This window comes from Rhinopithecus roxellana, chromosome 15 (assembly GCF_007565055.1).
Source record: "Rhinopithecus roxellana isolate Shanxi Qingling chromosome 15, ASM756505v1, whole genome shotgun sequence".
NCBI lineage: Eukaryota > Metazoa > Chordata > Mammalia > Primates > Cercopithecidae > Rhinopithecus > Rhinopithecus roxellana.
Window position 1 is genome coordinate 87,258,443 of NC_044563.1, and position 26,183 is coordinate 87,284,625.

A 26,183-nucleotide genomic window follows, 5' to 3' on the forward strand; every position below is an offset into this window, starting at 1 on the left:
CTTCCCATAACTTTCCCAGCTGCGTGTGCAGGATCAAATGGGGGTGTGTATCAGTTTGCTTGGGCTGCCATAACAAGGTGCTAGACTGGGGAGCTTACACAACAGAAATTTATTTTCTCACAATTATGGAGGCCAGAAGTCTAAGATCAGGGTGTTGGCAGAATTGGTTTCTTCTGGGGCCTCTCCTTTACTTTTATTTATTTTTAATTAATTAATTAATTTATTTATTTTTTGAGACAGAGTCTCACTATGTTGCCCATGCTGGAGTACAGTGGCACGATCTTGGCTCACAGCAACCTCCACCTCCTGGGTGCAAGTGAATCTCCTGCCTCAACCTCCTGAGGAGCTGGGGTTACAGGCATGTACCACCATGCTCAACTAATTTTTGTGTGTGTGTTTTTAGTAGAGATGGGGTTTCACCATGTTGGCGAGGCTGGTCTTGAACTCCTGGCCTCAGGTGATCCACTCACCTCGGCCTCCCAAAGTGCTGGGATTATAGGCATGAGCCACCATGCCCAGCCTCTCCTTGACTTTTAGATGGCTGTCTTCTCCCTTTGTCTTCACATGGTCTTTCCTCTGTACCCATGTGTCGTAATCTGCTCTGCTTTTAAGTACACCACCTATTGGATTAGGGCCCACCCTAATTATCTCACTGGAATGTAATTACCTCTCTCAAGACCTTATCTCCAAATATAGTCACATTCTCAGGTACCGGGGGTTAGGACTTCAACATAAGAATTTTGAGTGTGTGGGTACAATTCAGCTCATAACAGGGTGTTTCCAAAATATTCATTGAACAAGGCTCAGTGTCATGGTGAAGGATGGAGAGATACTTACTACTGATCCTGCCAACCTTGGGACCAGGAGAGGGTGGTGGACCCAGCTAGCTAGTGGAGGAAGCCTTGTCCAAAGGCTCAGCTCCAGGCTGAGCTGTTTACTTGCAGTCAGGCTCTCTGGCAGTAGTAGTTTCTGTGCAGTGTCTTCATCTGGCTCCCGTGTGGCCCTTGGAACTCCAGTGAGGACAGAGCTGCTAATACCCTCCAGTCCAGGCCTTCGGGGGAAGCCTCCTTCTCCTCTGATGGAGGCAGGGGCCAAGCTGTTGTTGGCGGTGCACACAGGCCTGTCTTTAAAGAAATTCTTTGGTCTTCTACTGGCTTAAATTTTTTTTATTGCAAGAGGAAAAGCCTTGCAATGAATCAAAATTAAACCGTTCAACAAATGTTGAAATGAAGGCTCAAATTACCGAATACATTTTGATTAATTCAATTAGTGTTTGCCTCCAGCCTGCCAAATTCTGGGGCCTATCCCTCAGCAGGCAGCCAGGGAGGCTCGTAGGAGGGAGTTGGCTATAGGCAAAAAGTTATGCATGCTGCAGCTAATAGAGAAAACTTACCAATTCATATCTGTTTTTTTGTTTTTTGTTTTTTTTAATCTTGTTGCTTAGCATTCTAAAATAATGGAATGGGGAGAAATGCTTGGTTTTATCATCTGTTAGGGGAAATGTCATCCTTTTTTCTCATTGGTCCTTCAGGAATACAATTGCATCCATCAATTATGTCTCTCGCTCATGCCAAGCCCAAGCGTAAGTTCCCGTTATGGTAGAGACGCTTTCACCTCTGAATATCTGGCTATAAGAGAGAAGGGCCCCAGGTATGGAGAAAGTACGATGGGAGAGGCTGTCATGGATTGCCCCCAATCCTTATTTCAGAATGCTGGCCAAGGTTACATGCCCAGCCTCCCTTCACTTTCCACTCAGATACACAAACACTTAACATTTTGTATCAACAAACATTTACTGAAAGTCCTGTGTCAGGTTCTTTGCTGGGCTCTGAGGATAGAAAGGTAAATGGAGCATACTCCTTGCTCCCTAGGAGTTAATCTAGACAGGGAGGCAGACACATTGAGAAATAATACAAATTATTATCATCTTTATAAATAATGGCTTGTTTATAGATAGGCTTGTACCTATCACTTGCTTAACAACCTCTTGCTTGTGCATACCGGATATGACAGGAGCAGAGCTGAGGCATCCAGCGCCTTCAGGGATGATGGGGTAATGGTGTTAGGAAAGGCTTTCTGGCAGTGGTCATTTGGATAAGGCTGTAGCTTGGGTGGGATTTGAAAGTAGAGATGGAGAAAAGCACCCACATAGAGGAAGTACAGAAAATGGAGTATTTCTGTATTTGAGGGTAAGAGGTGGTCCAGTGAAGCTGGAACTCAGAGTGGTGAGGAGTGTAGCAGGGAAGGTTAACTGTATTAGAGGACTTTGGCAGAGCTGCAAAATGCAGCTTCTCTCCTGAAAGCACTGGGGAGCCGAGGAATGTTTGGGAGCAGAGGAGCATGTCATGAGCACCATGGAACACGTCCTGCCTGCACAGGGAAAGAAAGAAAGATTGCAGGGGAGTTGCCTAGAGGTAGAAAGCCCAGAGGAAGCAGCTTTTGCAATCTAGCTGAGAGATGATGAGGTTCTAAACTGTGGTGAGGTGAGAGGTAAGGAGAGTTTGGTGGAATGTTCGGACCTATTCAGGGAGTTTGAATGGCACAGTAGAAAGAGCACCAAATGAGTCATCAGGAACTTAGGTTCAAATCTCAGTTCTGCTGGAAGGGCAGGTAGAATTCTGTGCCCCCTGCCCTGAAAAGTCCACATCCCCAGGTGGTGGTTTGGTTTCTTGTGTTAACCTGTTACTATAAAAAGAATTCAAATGTACACAGAAATAGAAATAGTAAAATGAATCCTCTCAGCTATCATTTGCTTAACAACCTCTTGCTTGTATTATTTTCTAGGGGGGCAATTTTTGAGATGAAGCTTTTTGGATATATTCGATTTGAGGTTGCATTTGAAGCATTTCTCTGAATCTGTTTATGATCCGGTTGAGGCAATGAAATGACTTCATGTCCATTTGTTCCTCCCTAGAGGTAAATTGTGTGTATGCCTGTGTGTTCTTTGCTGTGAGAAGGAAAATGAGGGTAGCTTCCCTCGAAGAGTGAGTTCTGGGGCTGAGGAGGCACATTGCCAACAGGGTCCTGTCAGGAGTGTGAGGCTCTCTGTCTGCTGTGGGGGCAGGTGTGGTGTGGACAGGGGAGAGAATGGAGGTAAGGACTACCACAGGTCACACACCCTTATCCATTCTCTGGGAGGGGTTTGTTGCCCAGAGCTTAATTCACACTGACCAACCTGACAAGGCTAGTCCATAAGCCAGACACCAATTTAATTTATTCTGGCAGGCATTGTGCAGTGGCCACAACACAAATGCCTACTTTCCCAGACCGCCTTCCTGGCATTACCCCACCTGGGAAAGTGAATTACAGCATCATCCACAGGTTGCTGGGGAGCCATGCTCTCAAATAGAAGGTACCATGTCCATTGTAGGTGCATCACTACAGGCCCTGATGGGACCTCATAGGCTCTTTCTGGTACAGGCCACTTCCTTTACCAAGGTGGCTCTAGGGAGAGGGGAGAATGGGCTGAGCTGCACATGCTCAGTTCCTTCTTTGATTTCTACCATCAGATACTGACCTGTTTCCCCGGGGAGGAAATCCTGGAAAGAGAGGGAGTCAGTATCCTCCCATTGGATCTTCCCCGTGACAACATGAAGTAGAAACTAAATGGACGTGGGAGCCCATGTCTCAGCCAAGATTCATTTGAACAGGCAAGGGTGGGGATGCTGTCACAGAGAAAACTTGCCTGAGCATTGAAAAATTAGTTTTGATGGACAGAGATTGGGGAAGGGGCCTTTAGTTGAGGAAACAGCATGAAAAAGGCACAGTGGCATAAGAACGCTCTCTTGCGGCTGGGGTATCAGGAACCCAGGAGCAGGTCAGGCTCAGTGAGGAAGTGCATCAAGCGTAGTGGTTAGGAACATAACCTTGGAGTTGGACTGCCTGAATTCAAATCTTATCTTTATTGCTTCCTGGATGTGTGATTTGGCCAAGTCACTTAACCTCTCCAAGCTTCAGTTTCCTTATCTGTAGAATCTGGATAATAATAGTTATAAATATTGAGATATGAGATAAATATAAGAACTTAGCTCAGTATAGAAGTGAGTGCTTAATAAATGGTAGCCATTATAATTACCATCATGAGTCCAGGATATTTTGGGGTCAGCTGCAATTTGGATGCCAGCTCATGCGTTTGGACTGCTGTGGGAGAGGCCAGGTGTTACTCAGGTGAGAGGAGGTCCTCCAGTGTCCTAGTTCTGAATACCTGAACACAGTCTGGGCAGTAGGAGTGGAAAGGATGAGATGGAGAAGAGCATCCCTGCAGTGGGAGACCACAGAGACCTGGTGGCTCACAGGGGAGGGGAGTAGGGTGGGGAAGCATGACAGGTGAATCCAGGCTGCATAGTTCAAGGAAGGACCCGGAGAGCGCTCCTCCCAAATGCCAGAGGAGGAGAGTATCAGCACCAATGAGATGCCAAAGAAGGCACTGGAGCAACGCTGACTGATGGCGAGTCTAAGTGCTTTACTCTGTTAACATTTAACCTTCACAACCACCCTGTCAGGGAGGCAGTTTTATTATTATCCTCATCTTAAAGATGACAAAGCTGAGGCACAGAGGTTAAGTGTCTTGCCCTGGGACATATAGTGTCAGAATCAGGGCTGTCACCTAGGCAGTCCAACCCCAGCCTGGGCTTTTAAGCCCACCCTAGACTGCCTCTTAAGGAAATGGGAACACAAGCAGCTGGCTGGATGAGAGCATGGCACGAGTGCACACAGATGAGTGACGTCCCACCACTGGGGGTGTCAGAGAGCATGGGAAGTGGGCAGTGGGGCTCTGAGGCAAAGGAGAAACACGGAATAATAACAGTCGGGTGCAGGGTCAAAGGACATGTTCTAGGATAGCAGAGGAAGCAGCGGGAGAGGGAGAGTGCAGATTCAGTTTGGAGGGGGAATAATTGAGAGGTTGGATCTCAGTGATGATTGGAGATTAGGGGTCACAGGGAGGAGCGGCAGCTTTTCCACAGCATATGAAGAGAGGGTAAGAGATGAGAGAAGGGAAATCAAGAGGTTTTGTTTCTCATTAAAGAAAGACGCATGGTAGTTTGCTGAGGGAGTCTTGACAGGAAGAAACATGAGATTAGAGATCCCGGGCGCATGAATGTCTACATCATGCATGATGTAGCAGTATGGGTTGTTTAGCATCCCGGGAGCAGAAGGAAGAAGAGACATGTGAACCTGGTACCCCAGGCAGAGGGAGGATGAGGGTAAGTTGTGACCAGAGAGGCAGAATGAGCTGAGAAGCAGGTTCAGTGTAAGCTGGGAGGCAGCTGGAGAGAGGTGAGGACTCTATGCTCCGACGAACAGAGCCAGGGAGAGAGCCTCCACATTGTCCAGAATAGGGCTATGGCGAAAAAGGAAGTGGAGTCAAGGAAGTGTGGGGAGGGAGGGGATAGGTGGGGACCTGAAGTGGGCAGGTAGAGGGGCAGGCCGGCAGAGCATGGTTACCCTTGGGGAGGGGAATCCAGAGAGATCCTTGAGCTCACTGAGAAGGATCCTTCCTTCAGGTCCCCGCCTCCTCCTCCTATGTTATTGCTGGGAAGAGTGGGTGGCTTCTAGGTGGCTCCCTCGGTGACTGTAATTGCCTAATGGCTACAGGCTATGTTATAGGGGTGAGAGGTGAGAGACCCTTCTCAAGCTGCATCAGCTTCATTTGCTGTCACTCTTCCCCTGCTCTCTGGTCACTGAGCTACATCCTTGTAAAACAGGGCTGATAATTGTACTATATCCCTCACAGGACTCCCTTGAAGATTAAATGAGAAAACAAAAATGAGGACACTTTTTTTTTTTTCCCCACAGGGGCAGCAGCTTCTCAAAGGAGACAGGAAACCTGTGAACTTCCAGAGCAGGCAGTTTTTACACACAGGTGGATATTGTATAGGCATGAAGTAATTCACCATCATCTTGATCTATTGTGAATGGCTGTGTGGCCAGGGCGGGCAGCCAAATCTTAGAACATGTGAGTTATTTATTCCTAGTCCTGGCTCTTCATATCTCAGCCTCAAATCATTTACGTTTACTTCTTAGACCCACTCTTTCTGAGTGGTTCAGAAGGAAGGGAAAGAGCCTCCTCTCCACAAGTTCTCTAAGTGGCTATGGTGGGCCCCATCCCCATTAGGGCACTGACATACTTGTCTTACAGTATTGAAGGGCAGACTGATGGGGTTTGGTGATGCTTTGCTCCCTGGATGCTCTCTGGCTCTCCATCTCAATTCTTCCTAAAGGCACAGATCCCTGTCTCGCTTCCCCCTGACCCCCAATCCCTCTCCTTGTTGGAGTACCTACACTGTTTGACCTTTGATGTCTCCTCATACCGTTCTTTGACAGACCTGGCATTAAGGCATGGCCTTGGTCACCAAGATTGTTGTGGCACATTTACCCTAATCAATGATTGAGTTGGGAAAAGGACCAGCTTGGGGAGAGAGGGGAACAAAGGCAGAATATCAAGAGCAGAAATAGGAGGTGAGAAGAGTCAGAGGAGGGTGAAGCAAGCATTCAACAACATCAAGCAAACACAGTGAAGGAAACTTGACATCAGCTTCTCAGTGTTCCTAAAGCCCAGAAGGTCAGATGTGCTTCTGGGTGTGAGCCATCAGAACCTCAGACTCACACCCATGTCCTGGCTAGACCCTGTGCTCCTCCTTGTGGGTTGGGCTCATGGTGTCTCATACTCATGTCTTTGGGGTGGCGTTTCTCTTAAGAAGCTTGCCATTTCCAGGAGGAGGAGGATGTCGCTCCTGAGACTGTGGAACAGCTAGGCTCAGAGGGAGTCTGGCCTCGGGGCGCCCAGAGGTGAGGTCTCAGTGCCTGGTGCTGTTCTTTGCCTTCTTCAGAGGACAGTGTTCAGCTTTGTGACTGAATGCCCTGCTGTTATGATATGTTGCTGGAAATGCTGTTTGGGATCATGGAGCCTTGCTTAAAGGGCTGTGGTTTAGTGAGAAGGGCTTGAGCTTTTTGGGAATGCTTAAGTGGAAGCATCTGGGCTTGGCTATGCCAAAGGAGGCTAGTGGTGGAGCAGGGACATGTGACAGGACTTGGGCTGTGTGGAAGGACCAGAAAGCAAAAGGAATCCTTCCAGTGGGTTCAGCAGAACTAGGCTCCAGCACAAATGTTCTTAAGGATGTCCTGGAACTCGCCTGACAAGGAGTGGCTGGGAATGCCCAGTGCACACAACTCACTAACCTGGTATAGCGGGAAAAAGATGCTAAGCAAGAAATATTGCATTCATCCCCTGCCGCCACCCAGCACTGCCAGCCTGCGTCTAGATTCAGGGCCCTTTTGGCTGTTCTGACAGATCTCAGCCCCCACTGACCTGAGCTTAACTGACTAATCAGAACAGCCTGATCTAGGATGTTTAGGTGGAAACAAGGAACCTTGTATGTGCCAAATATTTTTGTCGTTATAAAGCTTTAAACAAATGTTTGCTCTTAGGAGTTACTGATAGTATGATTAGATGGGGACCAGTTAAGCATGCTTGTTCACCTTCAGTGGCATTCTTCTATTTTCTCCTCTTCAGCTTCTTTTAGGCTACTTAAGCTTCTATTCATTGACAAAAGAAAACAAAGCTCTGCCTCTTCAGTTTTATTAGACTCCGATATTCACTAAAGGCATTCAGCAACTCTGATAGCAATGTTCTCAGCAGCCTGGCCCCTCTGTCCTGCTATGGCTCCTCTTTGTCCTGACAGGATGTCTTGCTGTGTTGAGCTCCTCTGTCCTGAGTGAAATTTAGCGTTGTGATATAAAGCCAGTGTCTGTGGGCTCTGCCATTGCTCTGAGGAGCTGTCTTCGCAGGCCAGGTATGCGGCTTCTCCTCTCCACTGTCAGATCTGATCCTGTGGGGGTGGTGACCTCAGGATGGTATAGGATCTGTAGAGGACAGGTACAGCTTGTGGCCCCTGGCAGAAGGTGGGGACAACTTCAACTGCTATGCTGAGAGCCTCGCCAGTGTAGACCAGTGACCTCTTTATTTCCTTTCACTTTCTCCCTTTTAGAATGGGAGCTGAGCTCCGGGGTCAGAGACGTGGCCCTGCCTGTGAGGGCCTTACCACTCAGACAAAAGTGCCCTAGAAAGGTCTGTCCTGGGAGTGGCGAGGGGGGACAAACCCATTCAGGAGCAGTCACTTCCATCTGGGGGATGGAAGAGGATCCTTGGAGATAATGATGATGGAATTTGGCCTCAAAACAGGAGTGGGAGTCGAGCAGGTGGAATGAAGGACTTCAGCTAAAACACCAAAGAAGCCCCAAAAGCAGAAGTAAACTGGAGACAATAGCTTGGCTGTTGCTCAGGGCAGGAGCCAGATATAGCCAGGAGAATTACCACTGCTGGGGTTGTGAACTCCCACCCAGTTTTGAATCTCTACAATCCCACAATGTGTCTCCTTTCACCTGAATTTTATAAATAGGTAAAATGAGGTTCAGTAATGTTAAGGAGCTTGTCAGGGGCACAGCTCATGAAGCAAAGAACTTGGATCTACATGCAGGTCTGACTACAGAGCCCCTCTCCTAACTGCTCTTGTGGGTCCTTAACTTCCTCTCCAGGTCCCCAGGCACCCCTCTGTTGCCCGGGTGATAGAAAGCTGGTGAAGCGTTGTGAACCCTGGGGAGCTTTGGTAAAATTTGTGAAATGGACCAACCCTCCTGGCGGCAGTGTGGAGGATGAGGGGTATGGGGGAGCAGTGAGGCTGGAGGCAGAGAAACTGGTTAGAAGCCAGTGCAGCCATTCTGATAGATGATGGCAGGGTGGGTAAAGATGAGGGGACAGATCTGAAAGAGGGTGAGGAGGGAGATTTTACCAGATCTGGTGCCCAGTTGAATGTGAGTAACAAAAGGGAAGAAGGTTCAAGGCTGACTCCCAGGTTTTTATCTTGGTGACCATGGTGGCATCACCAAGGTGGGATGGGAAGCATTTGGGTGCCACCCATTGTGAGAATATAGAGAGGGAGGTGGGTGTTCAGGATAGGAAGACTTTGGGGCTGTTGTGGGGAACCTGCTGCAACCTCACTCCAGTCCCCACTATCTCCCAGGCTTTAGCTTCCCATGGACAATAAATTGGTTATTTTATCAATAAATCTGTAAACATTTATCCAGTGCTTACAGAATGGGGGACCCCACAGGGACCCAGACCCATGGCACAGTTGTCAGGGAGATGGTTGTGCATAGCTGCTGTTATCCCTGTCCTTCAGGATGAAAAAGATAATCAGGGAGATCCCATTTAGGTAGCCAGAATTAAGTACAATTACCTGGAAGAGCTGGCTTGATGGGAATTTAGCAGGGACAGCAGTAGGCATGGGCATAAAAGCTGGAAAGCAGTGCAGACAGCCAATTAACTAACAATTGGGATCAGTCCACTAGTGATAAGGCATCTGGTTAGGATGGGGCAGAGGTCTGCCAAAAGGTATGTATGGTAAAAGTTAAAGCTGTGACCAAGTAGGTTGAGTCCATATGATGATAGACCATGATTTCTACTGTTGTGGCTGGTGGCCAGCCCCTGAGGCTGTCTAAGCAAAAGGGTGCCTGGTGCAGGGCTGTGTTTGCATTCCATCAGTTCCTCAACTTTGGTCAGAATCAGAATCACCCGAATGACTAGATCAGCCATAAAGGTCAGGTGCTCTACTTACAGGAGGTTGGGCTTCTTGCTTGATTAGTTCTCAGGGTGATTCTGATTAATAGAGTTTGAGGACCACTGAGATAGGTGAATCTTCAGTGCATAGTGAATGGGGAGGGCTGCTCGGAGAAGGGTAACCGGTTAGGAAGCTATTGTAGTCATCTAGGGTGAGGTAATACAGGGACAGGTGAGGCTGTGTGAGCAGATGAGATCACCACTAGCGTGAGTTTAGAGAGAAGTGCTCTGGTCTTATTCAGCAGCATTTGGTGCACCTGACTGAACCCTCTATCCAGAAACCCTTCGGTTGGCTTCTGGGTGCCACTCTCACTTCTGGCTGCTCCTCCTGTCTCCTTTGTCCATTCCTCTTCTCCCCAGTGGCTGCATGGTGGAATGTTTCAGGGAGTCCTGGGGCTTCTTCTGTTTTAATACCACTTCTTAAGCCACTTCATGCAATTGCTTAAATACATCTTTATGAAGATGTATTTGACATCTCCATCCCAGACTTTGTAAATATCAGACTCCTATTTCCAAATGGCTACTTAGCGTAACTTCCTCGGTGTCTGTAGGCATCTTAAGCTGAACGTTTCCAAAACCAATCTCCTGATTTCATCCCCGGACACCCTACATTGTTGCTTCTGCAGACCTCCACATTCTCTAGGTACTCGGGGCAAAAACCGTGTAGGCACGCTTGACTCTGCTCTCTCATGCCTATGTCCAGTTTATCAGTAAATCTTACGGGCTTTGTCCTCAAGGTATATCAGGAATTAGAACATCTAATTTATTATGGTCTGAGTCACTTCATCTCTTGCCGGGTTTCCTGTGTCACTGCTGCATCCCCTGCAGTCTATTTTCCAAGCAGCAGCCAGAGTAATCCTTTTAAAAGGTTAAGTCATATCATGTCAACTCTAACCTCAGAACCCTCCAAATGGGTTTCTGTCTCAGGAAAGTGGAAGAACAGGAGGAAAAATGGTGTGCATCCTCAGGCAAATTGCCTAATCTGTTTTCTCATCTGTAACGGGGGAGAATAACTCCTAACTGGTGTGGGGATTACGTGAGATAATGTTGGGTAAACCCTTAGCAAATAGCTAACAGTTATCTGCCCAATATATGGTAACTAAAGAGGAGACAGACTCCACATTAATTTAATCTTGGCACTGTGCCTGCCATGCCACATGTATTATCTCTTTTAATCTTTTTTATTTCTTCTAATTTTTGTCACCACTATATATCCACACAATTTAAAGACTCAAATAATTGTATGTAATTTGTTAAAACAGCCACCTTTCCACCTCCCCACCCCATTTTTCCTCCTCAGATGGAGCTGCTTAATTCTTCTAGTCCTGTATTTTTATCTGTAGCTCTAGAAAAATGCTTGTTGTGCTGCTTTATTATTTTCCCCCAGTTGTCATTATCTGTTCTTATTGAATTAAACAAAGTCTTCACCAATTATATAAGTCTGTTAAGATGTTCAGATGCACCAGGTATTCTGTCAATTTCATATTACTGATGAAGTCTCTCCCAGAGCTTTTGGACTGGCTGACCTTGCAGGCTTGCTGCAGAACTGCACCCTAGCATTTCCCTTATGGCTATGACATTGTATCCTTTTGAGTTTATGTCTTTCAGAATAAATCTCTCTCTTGTTTAAATAAGCAGTTAAATTAAATGTTTAGGTTCAGCCTGCAGTGTTTATCTGAGTTCTGTCTTATTTACATTTGCCCATAACAATGAAATTGATTTTATACTGATTTTACAGATGAGACAATTGAGGCTAAAAGAGGTTAAAAGACTCACAGCCTTTATGCAGCAGAGCCCGTGTTTTAACATGTCTGTCTATAAAAGCTGTACTCTCTCTCCTTTGTCCTTTAGAAAGAAAGTAGTTATTGGTTAATATGGGGTGTTGTTAGCGCTGCCATCAAATTCCTTCATATCTGTCTTTGTCCTTTTTATTTCTGGACGCTCCAAATGGCTTCTTGCTCCACTCTACCAAAGAGGCTTCTTATATCCTTTTAAGAGGCTTTCTCTTAAGCCTAGGGATAGCAAAAGGTATTTCTTAAAATAACCATTTAAGAGCAGCTATGGCTTATGGGAAGCCTGTAAATTGTGGGGAAAAGACTCCAGTTTCTTGTGATATGGTGACACTTCTTTGTCATCTGTTCGCCACTTGGGGAAGGGAGAGGTAGGAAAGGAGTTAGGTTCTGTGGTTGTGGTGGGGTTCTTGGCTGAGGCCTCCTTCCCCAGGTCTTGCCTTCTGGCAGAAATACTGGCCCCTGTCTAGTGGCAGCTGCTGAGGAGTCAGGTCTCGGCTCTAGCCAAACTGTGTCCAAGGCTCAGAATATCCTGGAGGAACAGGGAATAGCGGTGACTTCCAGATCTGTTCCTAGTTCATTTCAGCATCCAAAGCTGTGTTAGCCTGCTCCAAACGTCAGTTACAACCCTAACCATTTTTATTGAGAGAAAAGAAGTTTAGAAATGAAATTCAGTGTGGGTAGAGTAAATTAAGGTTTACTTGCTTCAGACTCACCTTAATCAGTGGATGCTGCCTACTTAGAATTTTCTTTTGCCAAACATGAAAGGAGTTAACGTAGTATGTAAATCACTGTTTGCCTCAGAACATACCAGATGATGAAGGTCAATTGTGACTCACTTTCTAAATTTTAGGACACATACAGATCTTGCTCCCTAATCAACTTCCAGGTGCCAAACTGGCCTTTGTGTGGTGCAGTTCATGTGGCTGTGGCATGTCATATACCTTGCCATTCTAAAACATGGCTGTTACTTCCTCACTTGCTGCATTTACAGCTAAGGGGGTGTGGGATCATTTTCTCCCTCACTGGTAGCGAAGAGAAGGGTTAAATCCTGTAATGAGCAGGAGCCCCAACCTCAGACGCTGTCCCAGATAGGAAGATGACAGCACACATATAGGTCTGTGAGTGAAGGAAGGATGAATTATGGATGGACTGCATTTTTTCTTAAGCAACATACCCTGCCTTATCTTTATGGCCAGGGATGAGACAGTGTCTCAGTATCAGAAGCTAGCCTGCTCATTAGGGTCAAATGCCAGCTATGTTAAGTGTCCAGAGAGAATGAAAAGTGCTTTGGTTCCATGTAACAACTGTCATTGTATTGTTTGTGATAAGAGCAATGTCCTTCTCTGTGTCTGCTCCTTTCTTTCCTGGGCTGGTTGGGTGCCCCTCATACAGTCCCCATGGCACATTGTTGATTCCTCTGTTGTCCATGCTGTGTAAAGCCCTTGACTAGCTGCTGTAGCTCTCCTCTCATTGTTGGGGAGCATGATTTAAATTCTATATCCCGGTTCATGCCTGTAATCCCAGCACTTTGGGAGGCCAACGCGGGTGGATCACGAGGTCAGGAGATTGAGACCATCTTGGCTAACACGGTGAAACCCTGTCTCTACTAAAAATACAAAAAATTAGCCGGGCGTGGTGGCGGGTGCCTGTAGTCCCAGCTACTTGGGAGACTGAGGCAGGAGAATTTGCTTGAACCTGGGAGGCGGAGGTTGCAGTGAGCTGAGATTGCGCTGCTGCACTCCAGCCTGGGCGGCAGAGTGAGACTCCTTTTTAAAAAAAAAAAATCTACTTCCCACCATCTGCTTAGATGTTATCCTGATTTTTCACATGTCACTTGGGATTTTGTCTTGGATTCTGGCTCTCTCTGTCTTCTCCCTGGCATGTTGCTTCTGGAGCTTGGTACACTTAAGCCCCATATCCCTGATGAGCCCTGGCTCCCTAGGAGATGCTGTGTCCCTGTGGGAGGAACCAATGTGGAAGACATTGAACATACTGCATGTCATCAGACAGCACGTTTACCTCTGAGACCTGTGATACTATGATATGCAGTAGCCCCCTCTTACCCATGGTTTTGCTTTCCTGGGGTTCGGTTACCCAAGGTACCATCCAGAAAGGTATTTTGAAAGAGACAGGGCCAGGCATGGTGGCTCACGCCTATAATCCCAGCACTTTGGGAGGCCGAGGTGGGGGGATCACTTGAGGCCAGGAGTTTGAGATCAGTCTGACCAACATGGTGAAATCCTGTCTTCTACCCAAAATACAAAAATTAGCTGGGCGTGGTAGTGCACACCTATAATCCCAGCTACTTAGGAGGATGAGGCACGAGAATTACTTGAGCCTGGAAGGTGGAGGTTGCAGTGAGCCGAGATCGTGCCACTGCACTCTAGCCTGGGTGACAGAGTGAGACCCTGTCTCAAAAAAAACAAAAACAAAATAAAAAAAACACATTCGCATAATGTTTCTACAGTGTATTATTATAATTGTTCTATTTTATTACTAATTATTGTTAATCTCTTACTGTGCCATGCCTAATTTGTAAATTAAAGTTCATCATAGGTCTGTATGTACAGGAAACATTGTATTCTATATATAGGGCTTGGTACCATCCACTGTTTCAGGCTTTCACTGGGGGTCTTGGAATGTATCCCCCAAGGATAAGTGGGGACTACTATAATAAAAAATATACGTAGTTGGTCTCCTTCCAGTTTCCTAGCACAGAAAAGGGGCAACTTTTGTTATTCATAATAAGCCCCTTTCAACCTTACTCAACTTTATGCTAATGAGATGACTCCTGCAGGATGGGCTGGTTACCAGAGAAACCAACCTTGTGATTAGAGGGTTAGAACTTTCAGCTCCACTCCCCATCCTCCTGACTCCTACCTCAGGGAGGAGAGTGGGGCTGGAGCTTGAGTTCGATCACCAAGGACTGATTGGATTAATCATGTCTATGGAATGGAACTTCTATAAGAAACCCTAAATGAAGGAAGGGGTTTGGAGAACTTCCGGGTTGGTGAACCCCTGGAAGTGCTGCTGGGTAGCAGCCCTGGAGAGGCTATGGAAGCTCCATGCATTCCCCACCCCACCCAGTCCCTTGCCCTGTGCATCTCTTCCCTTTGGTTGCTTCTGTGTTGTCAGAAACTACACATGGGCTCCTAGGATTCTTAAGAAAGTACATTGTATGATAATGGATTTAAGCAGTTTTGTGGTCTTGTATGCATATGTGGAACTCTCTGTAATGTTTCCTTGTTCTGTATTTGAATTTTCAGGAAGAGGAAAATAGGCTGGCAAAAGGAGTCATGGCTTCTGATGCTAGTCATGCATTGTGAATAGGATACACCTTGAATCATGTTTCACTTCAGGCCAGCTCCCACGGGTCCACCCAGCTTGCTGTTTGCCAAGTGCAAACTCATCGCTGGGCAGAGGGCCCGTGGGTCTTGTTTTATGGCTCTTCTGTTGCAGGGGCACATAGCCTGGGCCCTCTGGGTTTGACACTCTGTCATGTTTACATCTGAAGCCACTTGATTTGTTAGGCACTGGCATCCAGTCCCCTGATGTGGTGGGTGTGATTCCCAGGCTCCTCTCATGCATTGCCCTTGTACTGCATATGTGAATTCCATGGAAGGCTTTGACTCATCTCGAGCAGCTGGGTGCTGCTGCATAATCTCATCAACCACTTTGGCCTTTGCCAACTACATCCTGCCTGTGCATGCTTCCCTGGCTTTCATGTGTACCACATTCTCTGCCTGGAACAGCATTCTCCTCCTCACCTTCTGAGAAAGCTTCTATCATCCTTCAAGACCCAGGGAAGTTGCACACCTGCCTCTATCAACACACCTTGCACTGTGTCATAATTGTTTGTTCATACTTCCATCTCCTCCACTAGATTGTGTGGTTCATGGGGGTCAGAGACTAGGTCTGATTTATCAGTATCCTTCCAGGCCCTAGCACAATGCTGGCTGCATGGATCTATCCATTTATTCATAAGTATCTATCTGCTAGACAGTGGGAACCTAGGAGTAAACAAGGCAGGCAGGGTCCCTCTGCCTCTGTGAGAAGGTGGCCAGTTAGCAAGGAAACAAATACATAGAACAAGATACTGTGGATTTGTTGTGCCTTGAAGGGGCTGCTTTACATGGTGCCGGGGAGGGTGGTGTGAGGAAGACCTCTCTGATACTTTGGATCTGAGACCTGAAGGATGAGAATAAATCAGCTGTGCAGAGAACCAGGCAGTGAGCTCAGGGTAGGGGGATGGCAGGTGTATTGCAGAGGAGGTAAGGTCTTGGAGGACTTGGGAGCAGACAGGAGACCAGTGCTGCTGAAGCATGAGGAGCCATGAGGGGAGAGATGTGAGCATGGCCTGGCCTGATCCTGAGACCTGCTTCATAGGCCACAGTAAGGAGTTTGGAAGTTTCCCTTTATTGAAAGAGCAGTGGGAAGGATTTGGAGGGATTATTTCAAACTTTTAATATCCCTTATGCTGAACAGGTGACAGTCTGCAGATTGTTTCCCTCCTTCTGCTTCCCCCCTTTTCCCTGCTACCTCTTCTTTTATCCTGTCCGAAGCTGGCCTCCATTCAGGCCCCAGGATTTCCACACCGTGTTCACTCTGTAGCAGCCTGGGCTGCTCATCTCACCTCGGAGTAACTCTGTTCCTTGTTGCAGCCTTTTCTGGCTCCTGCCAGGGCCCTGAGGTGCACTGAAGTTCCCCGACACCCCTGAGAGCTCCCATTCTCATTCCCTCTAAGCTAACTGTGCAGTGGTTCTTGACCCCCGAGGCTGAATGCCTGCTTCTGAACCTTCCTTGGCCTTAGCACCTGTAAATCCCTGCCCTCTCCCCCTTCACAAGCATGGTTGCTTATCTTCCTTCCCCATGCCTGCCACCTCCAAACAAACCAGCCTCCTGAGTTTATCTGGTTCTCCCTCTCTGCACCTACCTATTTTTGTTTCAAGTTTCCTCTGAGCTGACAAAAATATGTCCTGATGTTATAGCCTCACTTAAAACAAACAAACAAACAAACAAACAAAAAAACAGCTAACATATTGAACACTTTGTGCAAAGGAATATGCTTAGTGCTCTCTACATAATTTTAATCATGACATCTATGGATTAGATGCTGTTATCCCCATTTTACAGATGAAGAAACTGAGGCTCAGAGATCACATAGTACATAGCAGAGCTGGGTCTGAACTCAAGCTATCTGACTTTGCAGCCTGTGAATTTTAACTATTACTTCCTGGTGCAGTCAGGTGTGGTTCCTTGGTCTTGATATGCTTATCCACACCATCTCCAAAGCCACTCCTGGGTGGTGCCCATTTTCCTGTCTTCACTCTAAATGTCCCATTTCACTGGAAAAACTGGCAAAGAGCTTCAGAACCACCTGTTTCCTGTGCTGCACCATGCTTGAGTGTGGGAGCTGTGCCTCTGTTCTCCATAGCATGTATGGCCATTAGGCACATGTGTAGATTTGCTGAATGAGCAAACAGCAACTCCTCCAGTTTACAGACGTGAGCTAATTCTCTTGAGATTACAAGTGGTATTGTAAATCCCTCCCTGCTACCCAGGGAGAGGGTGGGGAACAAGAAAAATGAGAGGAGGCTGCAGGAAGGGAGTTTAAACTAAAGACGTTCCTTGAGGTAGAGTTGTCTAGAGATGGATGCAATTGCCCAAGGGACAGGGGAGAGGCACTGAGCAGTTCCCCTTTGCTATAGCTAGGGGATACAGCATTATGGGAGTGACTGGACTGTGTATCCTTGGAGGTGTTCATCTGCCCTGAAAAGATGGGATTCTGAACCTCGAATGGTGCTGGGTAGAGTGGATCTAAGATGGTCAGTTACAGTGCTCCTGGGATAGTGCTCTCTCTACATCCTCGTGGCCTGTAGCCTTCCTAGGCAGTGCACCCTTTCCCAATTGAAGGAGTGGAAGTGGCATTTGAGCCCTCTCAGCCTGACTGACACCTGCCCAAGGAAAGCACTGCAGGCCTAGGGCAAAGGCAGACAGTTAAATCCCTGCAGGGACTGTCCCAGGCCCTGCCTTTGCACTTCATTGCCTTGTACGCCCTGGCCCTGGCAGTGTCCCTGTTAGGTACGCTGCTCTCCTACGCCACTTAGTGGAGTGGCATAGGAGACTCAGTGAAACAGTGGGGTTGGAGCTTCTGGAACCTGGGACTCCAATTGTTACACCTGCTGAGGTGTTAACAATTGCCGTCTTGCTGCCACAGGTGACTCTGGAGAGCCCTGGTGGTTTTTCATTACAGAAGTGAATGGGATTGTGTGCTAAAGATTCGTGAAAAAAGCACTCATGCCAGGAGGGGAAAGGCTGTGGAGATGCAGAAACTACATGTCAGCTATTATGATTCTTATGAAAACACATTGTGTGATGATGGAATGAAAGGTTTTTGTGATCTTGTGTGCGTAACGTGGAACTCTCTGTGATTTTTCTTTTGTTCTGTATTTGAATTTTCAGTAAGAAGAGGAGGAGACTAGGCAGGCAAAAGGAGTCATGGCTTCTGATGCTAGTCATGTGCTGGAAGCTGCCCTGGAGCAAATGGACGGGATCATTGCAGGTATGCCCAGGGAACCCCAGCAACCGCGGTCTCATCCTCCACATTCCAGAAACTGCTTCTCTCCTTTTACTTTTTTTTTTTTTGGCATAGAGAAAAGTCCCTTGTTATATTTATTTTTCAATAGTGTTATTGTGTATATCAACTCTCTTTTTTTCTTTGATACGAACTTATACCACTCTCTGATGTCTGGTGTGATCGTTCTGGTCTCTGCTGAGACAGTGTGGATGTACCTACCATCTACCGTCTCAGTTTGGATTCTGGCTACGGGGCAGTTTGGGTTCAGTGAGACTGATTCTAATGTAAAATTTTCAGGGCTTTTCATGGCTTATTACAGCTGATCTGAAACTTGAAATCTAGCAGACTCTGCCACCTAATGCAAGTGTCAGCTTCCTCAGATGGTCTCTAGTGTGTTTCAGAGATAGGAGGCAGTTTTGTTTTGATTCAATTAGTGATTCAAATGTTCTTTATGCCATATTGTTTTTTATCCATCTCAACTGTTTGATTTTAATATTTGCATTAGCCAGTAGGGGACTTTTTTTTTTTTTTTAAGAAAAAATCTAGCAAAGCTGTGGTTAATTTGAAAGGACTATCAATTAGCTGTTCCAGCTGATTCCTTTCTTTACGGGAGCAACCAGAAGCCCGTATTGATTAGACCAAACCTTTTGTTGGAAATTTTTCCAGAAGGTCCCAAGTCTTCTGACGTTACCTGGTACACTTCAGTAGCCTCATTGGTAGATTGGATGTGCTTCTTTGGGACTTTGCTCTTCATTGTTTGAGCTGTGGCTGGAAGAGAGCATGGAGGAAGGTATTGGGCCAAGTGTGGCTAGACCCCAGAAGGTACACAGAGTACCTGACACTGCCGCTTCTCAGGCATTTGCTTTTCCTTCCCATTGGAGGATTTCACTTGACTTACAGAGGACTCTTGGTATTTGAGCCTGAGGTGGGAGAGTGTGCCTGTGTCTTGCAGCTTCTTCAGGTTATTGTTGGTACTGTGATGTATTCTAGCTATCATCTGTCTGCTTCTCAATTTCTCAGTGGATAGAGAGCCCTTGAGAAGCCATGACTAATGTCCTGCTTTTCAGAGGCTGCATAGACTGGAATGTCGTGATGTTTAATACTGAGTGTCAACTTGATTGGATTGAAGGATGCAAAGTATTGATACTGGGTGTGTCTGTGAGAGTACTGCCAAAGGAGATTAACATTTGAGTCAGTGGGCTGGGGAAGGCAGACCCACCCTTAATCTGGGTAGGCACCATCTAATAAGCTGCTAACTAATATAAAGCAGGCAGAAAAACATGAAAAGTCTAGACTAGCTTAGCCTCCCAGCCTATATCTTTCTCCTGTGCCGGATGCTTCCTGTCCCTGAACATCAGACTTCAAGTTCTTCGGCTTTAGGACTGTGACTGGCTTCCTTGCTCCTCAGTTTGCAGATGGCCTATTGTGGGACCTTGTGATTGTGTGAGTTAATACTACTTAATAAACTCCCCTTTATGTATACATATCTCTTATTAGTTCTGTCCCTCTAGAGAACCCTGGCCAATACAGATGTCATGTTCTAGATTAGGGTCTCTGATGCCTTACTGAGGAGAAAGAGTCAATAAAGTGGATTTCCTAGCAATCCTTTTAGAGATACTGACCTGTGAGCTCCTTGGGAGCTTATGTGCATTGGGATAAGAGCCACAGGATCATTGCCTGAAAATGCCTGAGGCAGTCAGCACTTCAGAGCCTTCAGCCAAAGAGCAAAAGGGAGACCGAGCGAGCCCCTGTCAGACCTCTTCCATGGTTGTCAGGGAGGGATGAAAATACTGTCTTTTCTCTATGTATTATCTTTGCTGCTTTGTCAAAGGCCATTTGATTCTATTTTTGTGATGCATATTCAGGTCTATTTTTGAGCTCTCTATTCTGTTTCATGGATTTATTTGTTTATTTTTTCTTTCACCAATACCATACTGTGTTGATTACTGTAGCTTTATAGTAAGTCTTGAAGTTGGGTGCTGTCAGTCCTCCAACTTTATTCTTCAATGTTGTGTTGGCTACCTTTTGCCTCTTCATATGAAATTTAGAGTCAGTTTTTTTTTTTTTTTTTTTTATCACAAAGTACCTTTCTGGGATTTTGATTGCGATTGCATTTAACTTAGATCATGTTGGGAAGAACTGACACTTTCACAATATTGAATTTTTGAGCGATGAATCAGACTTCTAAAGAAAAGTAGCCTTGTATGGGGTCAGTACCTCTTTCTGCTTCCTGATTTCTCCATACAGGCATTCCTGAAATGACAGCGCCTCTGGCAAAATTCGTTTTGTCTCTGAGAGACATTATGTGGCTGGATCCTTAAGGCCTTGCCTTGACCCAGGATCTGCAATTGAGAATCTGGGATGTGTGTGGAGAGAGGGTCCCTAAGTGTGGGTTGTGTGAAACCCAGGAGACCTATTCTTCTGATCTTCCAGTACAAACTGCTCTGTCCTTCCATTCCTTAGTCCTCCATCTTGGAAAGTTCCATCTAGAAGGACTCCTGGGCTTCTCTGTCTGGAGCAGGCGTGAGAGTTTTATAGAGAGAAGGCATTCTTTGCAAATTGGTTCTTTGCAGATTGGTAGGGAGGAATACCTGTAGCCAGACTACTTGTTTGAAATCCTAGCTCTACAACAAGTTACTTGCACGGTCTGTGCCTCAGTTTCCTCATATTTGAAATGAGAATAGTAATAGTACCCATCTTAGAGAGTTGCCTGTGTCAACACACGTAAGGTGCTTAGAACAGTGCCTGGCACATAGTAAGCACTATAAAATGTTAGTTCTTGATAGATTAATGAGGGACTAAAAATAATCTTTCTCATGTTGAATCTTTTCTGGGGACAGGGTAGCATTCTCATTTATTAAAGCTCTTATTTCACCCATCTGAGTTTTGTGGTTTTCACTGTATATGGCTTGTGCATCCATTGCTGGATTTGCCCAGGGTCTGCAAGATTGATACATAGTCTTCTGATTGCTCTCTGTGTCTGTTCTTGCTCCTTTATAGACTCTTTTCCACAGAGCTGCAGAGTAAACCTGAAAATGTAAATTAAGTCATATCACTTCTCTCTCCAAAATTCCTCAATGGCTTCCCATCTCAGGATAAAGTTTAAAACCCTTACCATGGCCAGCAAGGTCTTGGCATGACTTGGTTTTTGCAGCCCTTTATGCATCCCTTTTATGTTCCCAGGGCTTATCTCACTTTAACCATGCTCTTGCTCTCCCCTTTCCTGGAATGCCCTCCTCCAGATCTAGGCTTATGCTGAAATGTTACCATATCAGAAGGCCTTCCCTGACTGTGTCTATCATGCATTCCCACATAACTCTGTTCTTGTATCTTGTTTATACTTCTTTATAGCACTTATTTCCTGACCTATCACATTCATATTTGCCTCTTTATTGTCTGTCTCCTGCACCGGCATGTGAGTTTCTTAAGGACAGAGGCTCTGCCACTGTATCTCCAGTGCCTTAATTGGTGGTTTTAGGCATTTTAGTTAATAAGCATTTAATATATGCTAGATGTATTTTATTTGCTTTTGTGACTAGGATCTCCTTTTCATTGGTTAGGAGGTATACATATAGGTTTCTGTATACATCCTCTATCTGACTGCATACTGAACTTCATTTATTTTCTCTATTTTCACCTTTGTTTCACTGATTCTTTTTGGAATAACAAATTATTTATTTATTTATTGGAAAACTAGTAGTTTGTATGTCCCACGAACCATCCCTGAAGTAGTAACTGGCTCACATAGATATTTGACAGGAGCTATTTGACACATTATTCAACATTGAGGTTACTAGTGAGTATCTGGAGGGCATGTTTTCTATGCTATTCTTGATAAAAATAATGATCATTCTTTTGAATGCCTTGTTCAGGATACTTTTTCTCAAGATTGTTGAGGACACTTTTCCTCATTTTTATGATGGCATTAAAATGGCTGAGCCAAATTGGACCAAAGAGGTTAGGAATTTTTGTGGTTATTAATGTGGACTACAGAGTTGGACTGTAGGGATTTGAATCCCAGCTCAGCCATTTAGTGCTGGCTGTGGGATCTTTGGACAAATTGCTTAATTCTTCTGAGCCTCAATTTACTTATTGATAAAATAGTGGTAATAATAGTACCTGTCTCATATTATTGTGAGGGTTGAATTAATGCAAATAAGGCACCTTGAAAGTGCTGAATTGGTCCAAGTTATTTGTTTTGTTGATATTAGTATTAAATTATTTTTACCCCCCTATTAAATTATTTTAACCCCCCAAGATCATACTGCTGAGATTTGAGTCCAGGGCCATCTGAGTCTCTTTCGGGCTCCTTTTATTCCTGGGCTGGTTTTTATGTTGATGCATGGGGCTGTCTGTAGGAGAAAAGAATTAACAGAGGGAAGGATACTTTTCTCTTCTTGATCACAATCCCTAAGCCAGAGTGGTTTTGTTCTTGTCTCTCTTACGTTATTTCTTGCAAACAAGGTTTCCTTTGCTTAAGGGTGGCACAGCTAAAGAAGTTGGAAAACTGTGGCACCACATCATGATACCATAGATCCTGCAGAAATGACATTTTTGTGTGAACATTTAAATCTTCCTCTTTATTTATATTCTGTGATTAATTTCAGATTGCCTGATGTCAAGTAGTGCCACCACCACTGCCAAAACACAACTGCTTTTCCATCAAAGTACTCAAGTACCCAAAGAATGTGTTTTCTCACAGTTACCATGTATTTCAATGGAAAAAACCTTTATGGGCTTCCTGCACCTCCCAAATAGTAGCCACTTACATGAAAACAACACAGATTCCTACTAAAATGGATGTAATTTATTCAGTGATCACTAATAATCATATAACAAGGAATTGCCTCTTATTAATTACAGTAGGCTAGATTACTGTTTACTTTCCAAAACTCCTTCTAAAAAGAGTGCACTTTGGGCATGTGATATCAATGTTTATGTAATTAAGCTTTTAGTGCAAAAAAATGTCTGTCTCCTCCCCCATCAACTAAAAAAGTGCAAACAGTGCAGGATGATTATCACTCCTGTAAACAATCAGACCAGGAGTACTCTGAGAGGACATCCTGATGCGCAAGTGGTAATTACGCCTCTCCAGAGCCACGGTGTGATGGCCTTCATCTCAGGTGGTCAACGCTTGGGAGGTGTGAGAGACAGAAATTGGTTCTTGTAAATGCAAAAAGAAATGCCTTGTAAGCAGGACTATTAAATGAAACTCCTTGTAAAGTTGAATTCTTAAAATCTGAATGGCTGAATCCCAGGTGACTAGACTATACTAGAGTGGGACTATACTAGATTTGGACCTCAGGATTTTATATCAGAAAGTTGGGAAAGGGTGGCTGTTAAAGACTCTAGGACCTGTGTCAATAATGACTTGGTTCCAATATGAAAGACCATTATTATAGTTTCCAGTAGGATGTTAACCTTTGATCTAGTCTTCCTCCTGATTAGTCCCTGTGATTCTGCTTGCAAATTACACTGTAATGAATTACACTGTTGACAATTGAAATTGAACTATATATTGCTTAATTACCTCCCTCTGGATGGCCCAGAGCAACTGCCACAGACACTAATTTTGCATGGTGCTTAATTTGTGAACTGACAGATTCAGTGGCTACTTTGTCAGGCTACTTCTGGCAGGGGACCAGAGAGCCACGTGGTCAGGACACAGAGGGCCACTTATTCCTCTTGGATGTGCAGGAGGTTACTCATGCAGTTATGTACAAGCAGTACTCATTGAGGACGAATAGTTAAGAGGAGTCTGTTTTATGACAGTTAAAGAGGTTGCCCTGTCAGCTGGGGCCATTCTGCCAACTCTGATTAGCATCTGGGTTTGTAAAAAGAAAACAACAAAAGATTGTGCAGGGGCAGAGAAAGTTCTGATCAAGACCAAGATTCTTCACGTCGGCCTGTGAATGAAGTCAGCTGTGGTGCTGAAGGCTGTTGAGACCATACCCTGAACAGTCCTTAACTGGTCTTATCCCGGCTTCTCTGAGGTGGAGCAGCATATAGCAGTCATCAGTAATAGACTCGCTGTTTCGCATTGCGGTTGGGAGAGCCCTGCTAGGACTTTGTTCAGAAGAGTTGGAGTGGGGGTTTTAGGAGTGTCTAAGGGGCAGAGCTATTAAAGACTGCCCTTTGTATGAAGAGGTCAAAACTGCTACTGGGGCACCCGCTGTTTGACAGCCCTTATTCCATTTTTCCCTCACTGGTAGACCCCATCTCCCAGTCCTTTATGGAACTGTGCCTTGTTTTCCATTCTCTGAAAGAGTGGATAAGGCTGGAACTATGTGTTCCTTAAATATTTGCTATAGTTGTAGGTATAGGAACTGAGCTGCAAAACTGTGTGGGCATCATGTATTCTTGTTTGAAGATTTTTTTCTTGTAATGGTGTGGACGGGTTTTCTTAATTGAGTCTTGGCAAGTTAAGTTTTTCTAGAAATGTGTCCATTTTACTGAGGCTTTCCATTTTGTTAGCATCAAGTTGGCCTTTATATTTTATCTAAAATACTTTGTTAGATTAGAATTATTCTTTAATGTTTGATAGAATTAACATATAAAAGCATTTGGCCTGGTGTTTTCTGTGTGGAAAAAAATTTAAAGTACGATTAAATTTCTTTATAAGACAACTGGGCGCGGTGGCTCACGCCTGTAATCCCGGCACTTTGGGAGGCCGAGGCGGGCGGATCACGAGGTCAGGAAATCGAGACCATCCTGGCTAACACAGTGAAAAATTAGCCGGGCGTGATGGCGGGCACCTGTAGTCCTAGCTACTCGTGAGGCCGAGGCAGGAGAATGGCATGAACCCAGAAGGCGGAGCTTGCAGTGAGCTGAGATCGCACCACTGCAGTCCAGCCTGGGCCACAGAGCCAGACTGCATCTCAAAAGATAAAATAAAAATAAAATAAATAATACTTGACTCTTAGAATGCTTTAATTCCCATGACTGCCCCATCTTCCACATTATTTTTGTTTAGTATTCCAGTATCTTTATGTTCTCCAAATTATTGTTTTTGAAATTGACAGCGTTTTAACAATTTTAACAACCTCTCGAATCATAGTTGATTCTTTTATCATGCTGCTTTTTTTTGCATGATATACTTTTCTTCCTTAAAATTTGATAGTCTGTGAGTAATAGCTTGTATTAGTTGTCATTTGAAAAATGTCCTTAAATGTTCCTAATCTTGAATGATAGTTTATCTTATACAGGCTTGTAGGTTGGGCACTATCCATAGGTATTATTTTGTGGTCACAGGGATTTATTGCTAATGAGAAGTCTGGCAATCTGTATCTGTCTTCTATCTCTGGTTGTTTTTAAACTTCCTGTTTATCTTTGGTATTCTTCAGTTTCACTGTGTTGTTTCTTCGGTGGATTTGTTTTGATGTATTATTCCTGGGACTCAGTGAGTGTCTTTAAACTGAGAGGACTCAAGTTTTCCATTCTGAAAAATTCATAGCCATTTTATTTGTTGCCTCTGCTTCATCCTCTGTATTATTCTGGAATTCCTGAAGAATTGTGTTGGACCTTGTCATTCTTTTTTAATTCCATGCTTGCTACTCCTCTTTTCCATTTTTCACTTGTGTCTCTGTATGCAGCATTCTTCAGGTCTATCTTCCTCTCCAATAATTCTCTCATCTGCCATTTAACCTGTTCATTTAATTTTTAAATTGTTTTGCTGCATTCTTTATTTTGGTTTGTATTTTTTTTTCAAATTTTCCTATTTTTTAAAATCATGCTTTCATTTTCTTTAAGGTTTTTATTTCTTCCTTTTCTCCTTTAATTACATAAAACATATGAAATATGCCCAAATATTCCCAAATAGACAAAATATTTATTCATAATATTCATGTATTGATTTAGTTATATGTTTAAGCACTAATTAAAAGGCTTTCAGTAATTCAAAATGATATGTTAATTTATGAACTTCTTGTCTCATTGGCACTTGGTTTTTTCTTTTTTTTGAGACAGAGTCTTGCTCTGTTGCCCAGGCTGGAGTACAGTGGTGTAATCTTGGCTCACTGAAACCTCCACCTCCTAGGTTCAAGCAATTCTCAGCCTCCTGAGTAATTGGGATTACAGGTGCCCGCCACCATTCCTGTCACTGGCACATCTGATGAAATAATTTTATTCGAGCTTTTTATACTTATCTTTGTTTCTATCATTATAAGAGCTCTTTTTGAATAATCCAAGCATTCTAGAG

General features: G+C 44.8%; 1 protein-coding gene across 6 annotated transcripts in view; it reads left to right on the top strand.

Moving 5' to 3' along the window:
- Positions 1 to 26,183, top strand: part of PPFIBP2 (PPFIA binding protein 2) — a 143,489-nt gene that overhangs the window by 18,007 nt on the left and 99,299 nt on the right. For 4 of the 6 annotated variants that reach the window (XR_004053549.1, XM_030917588.1, XM_030917579.1 and 1 more), the window contains exon 2: positions 17,872 to 17,971. Coding sequence is in view for 5 of the 6 variants with exons in the window: in XM_030917588.1 (XP_030773448.1) it covers positions 17,908 to 17,971 (64 nt within the window). In the remaining variant the exon portion in view is untranslated. Of the gene's footprint in view, positions 1 to 5,818; positions 5,957 to 17,871; positions 17,972 to 26,183 lie in introns of those variants that run through there. The other 2 variants (XM_030917581.1, XM_030917580.1) reach the window with 2 other exon arrangements.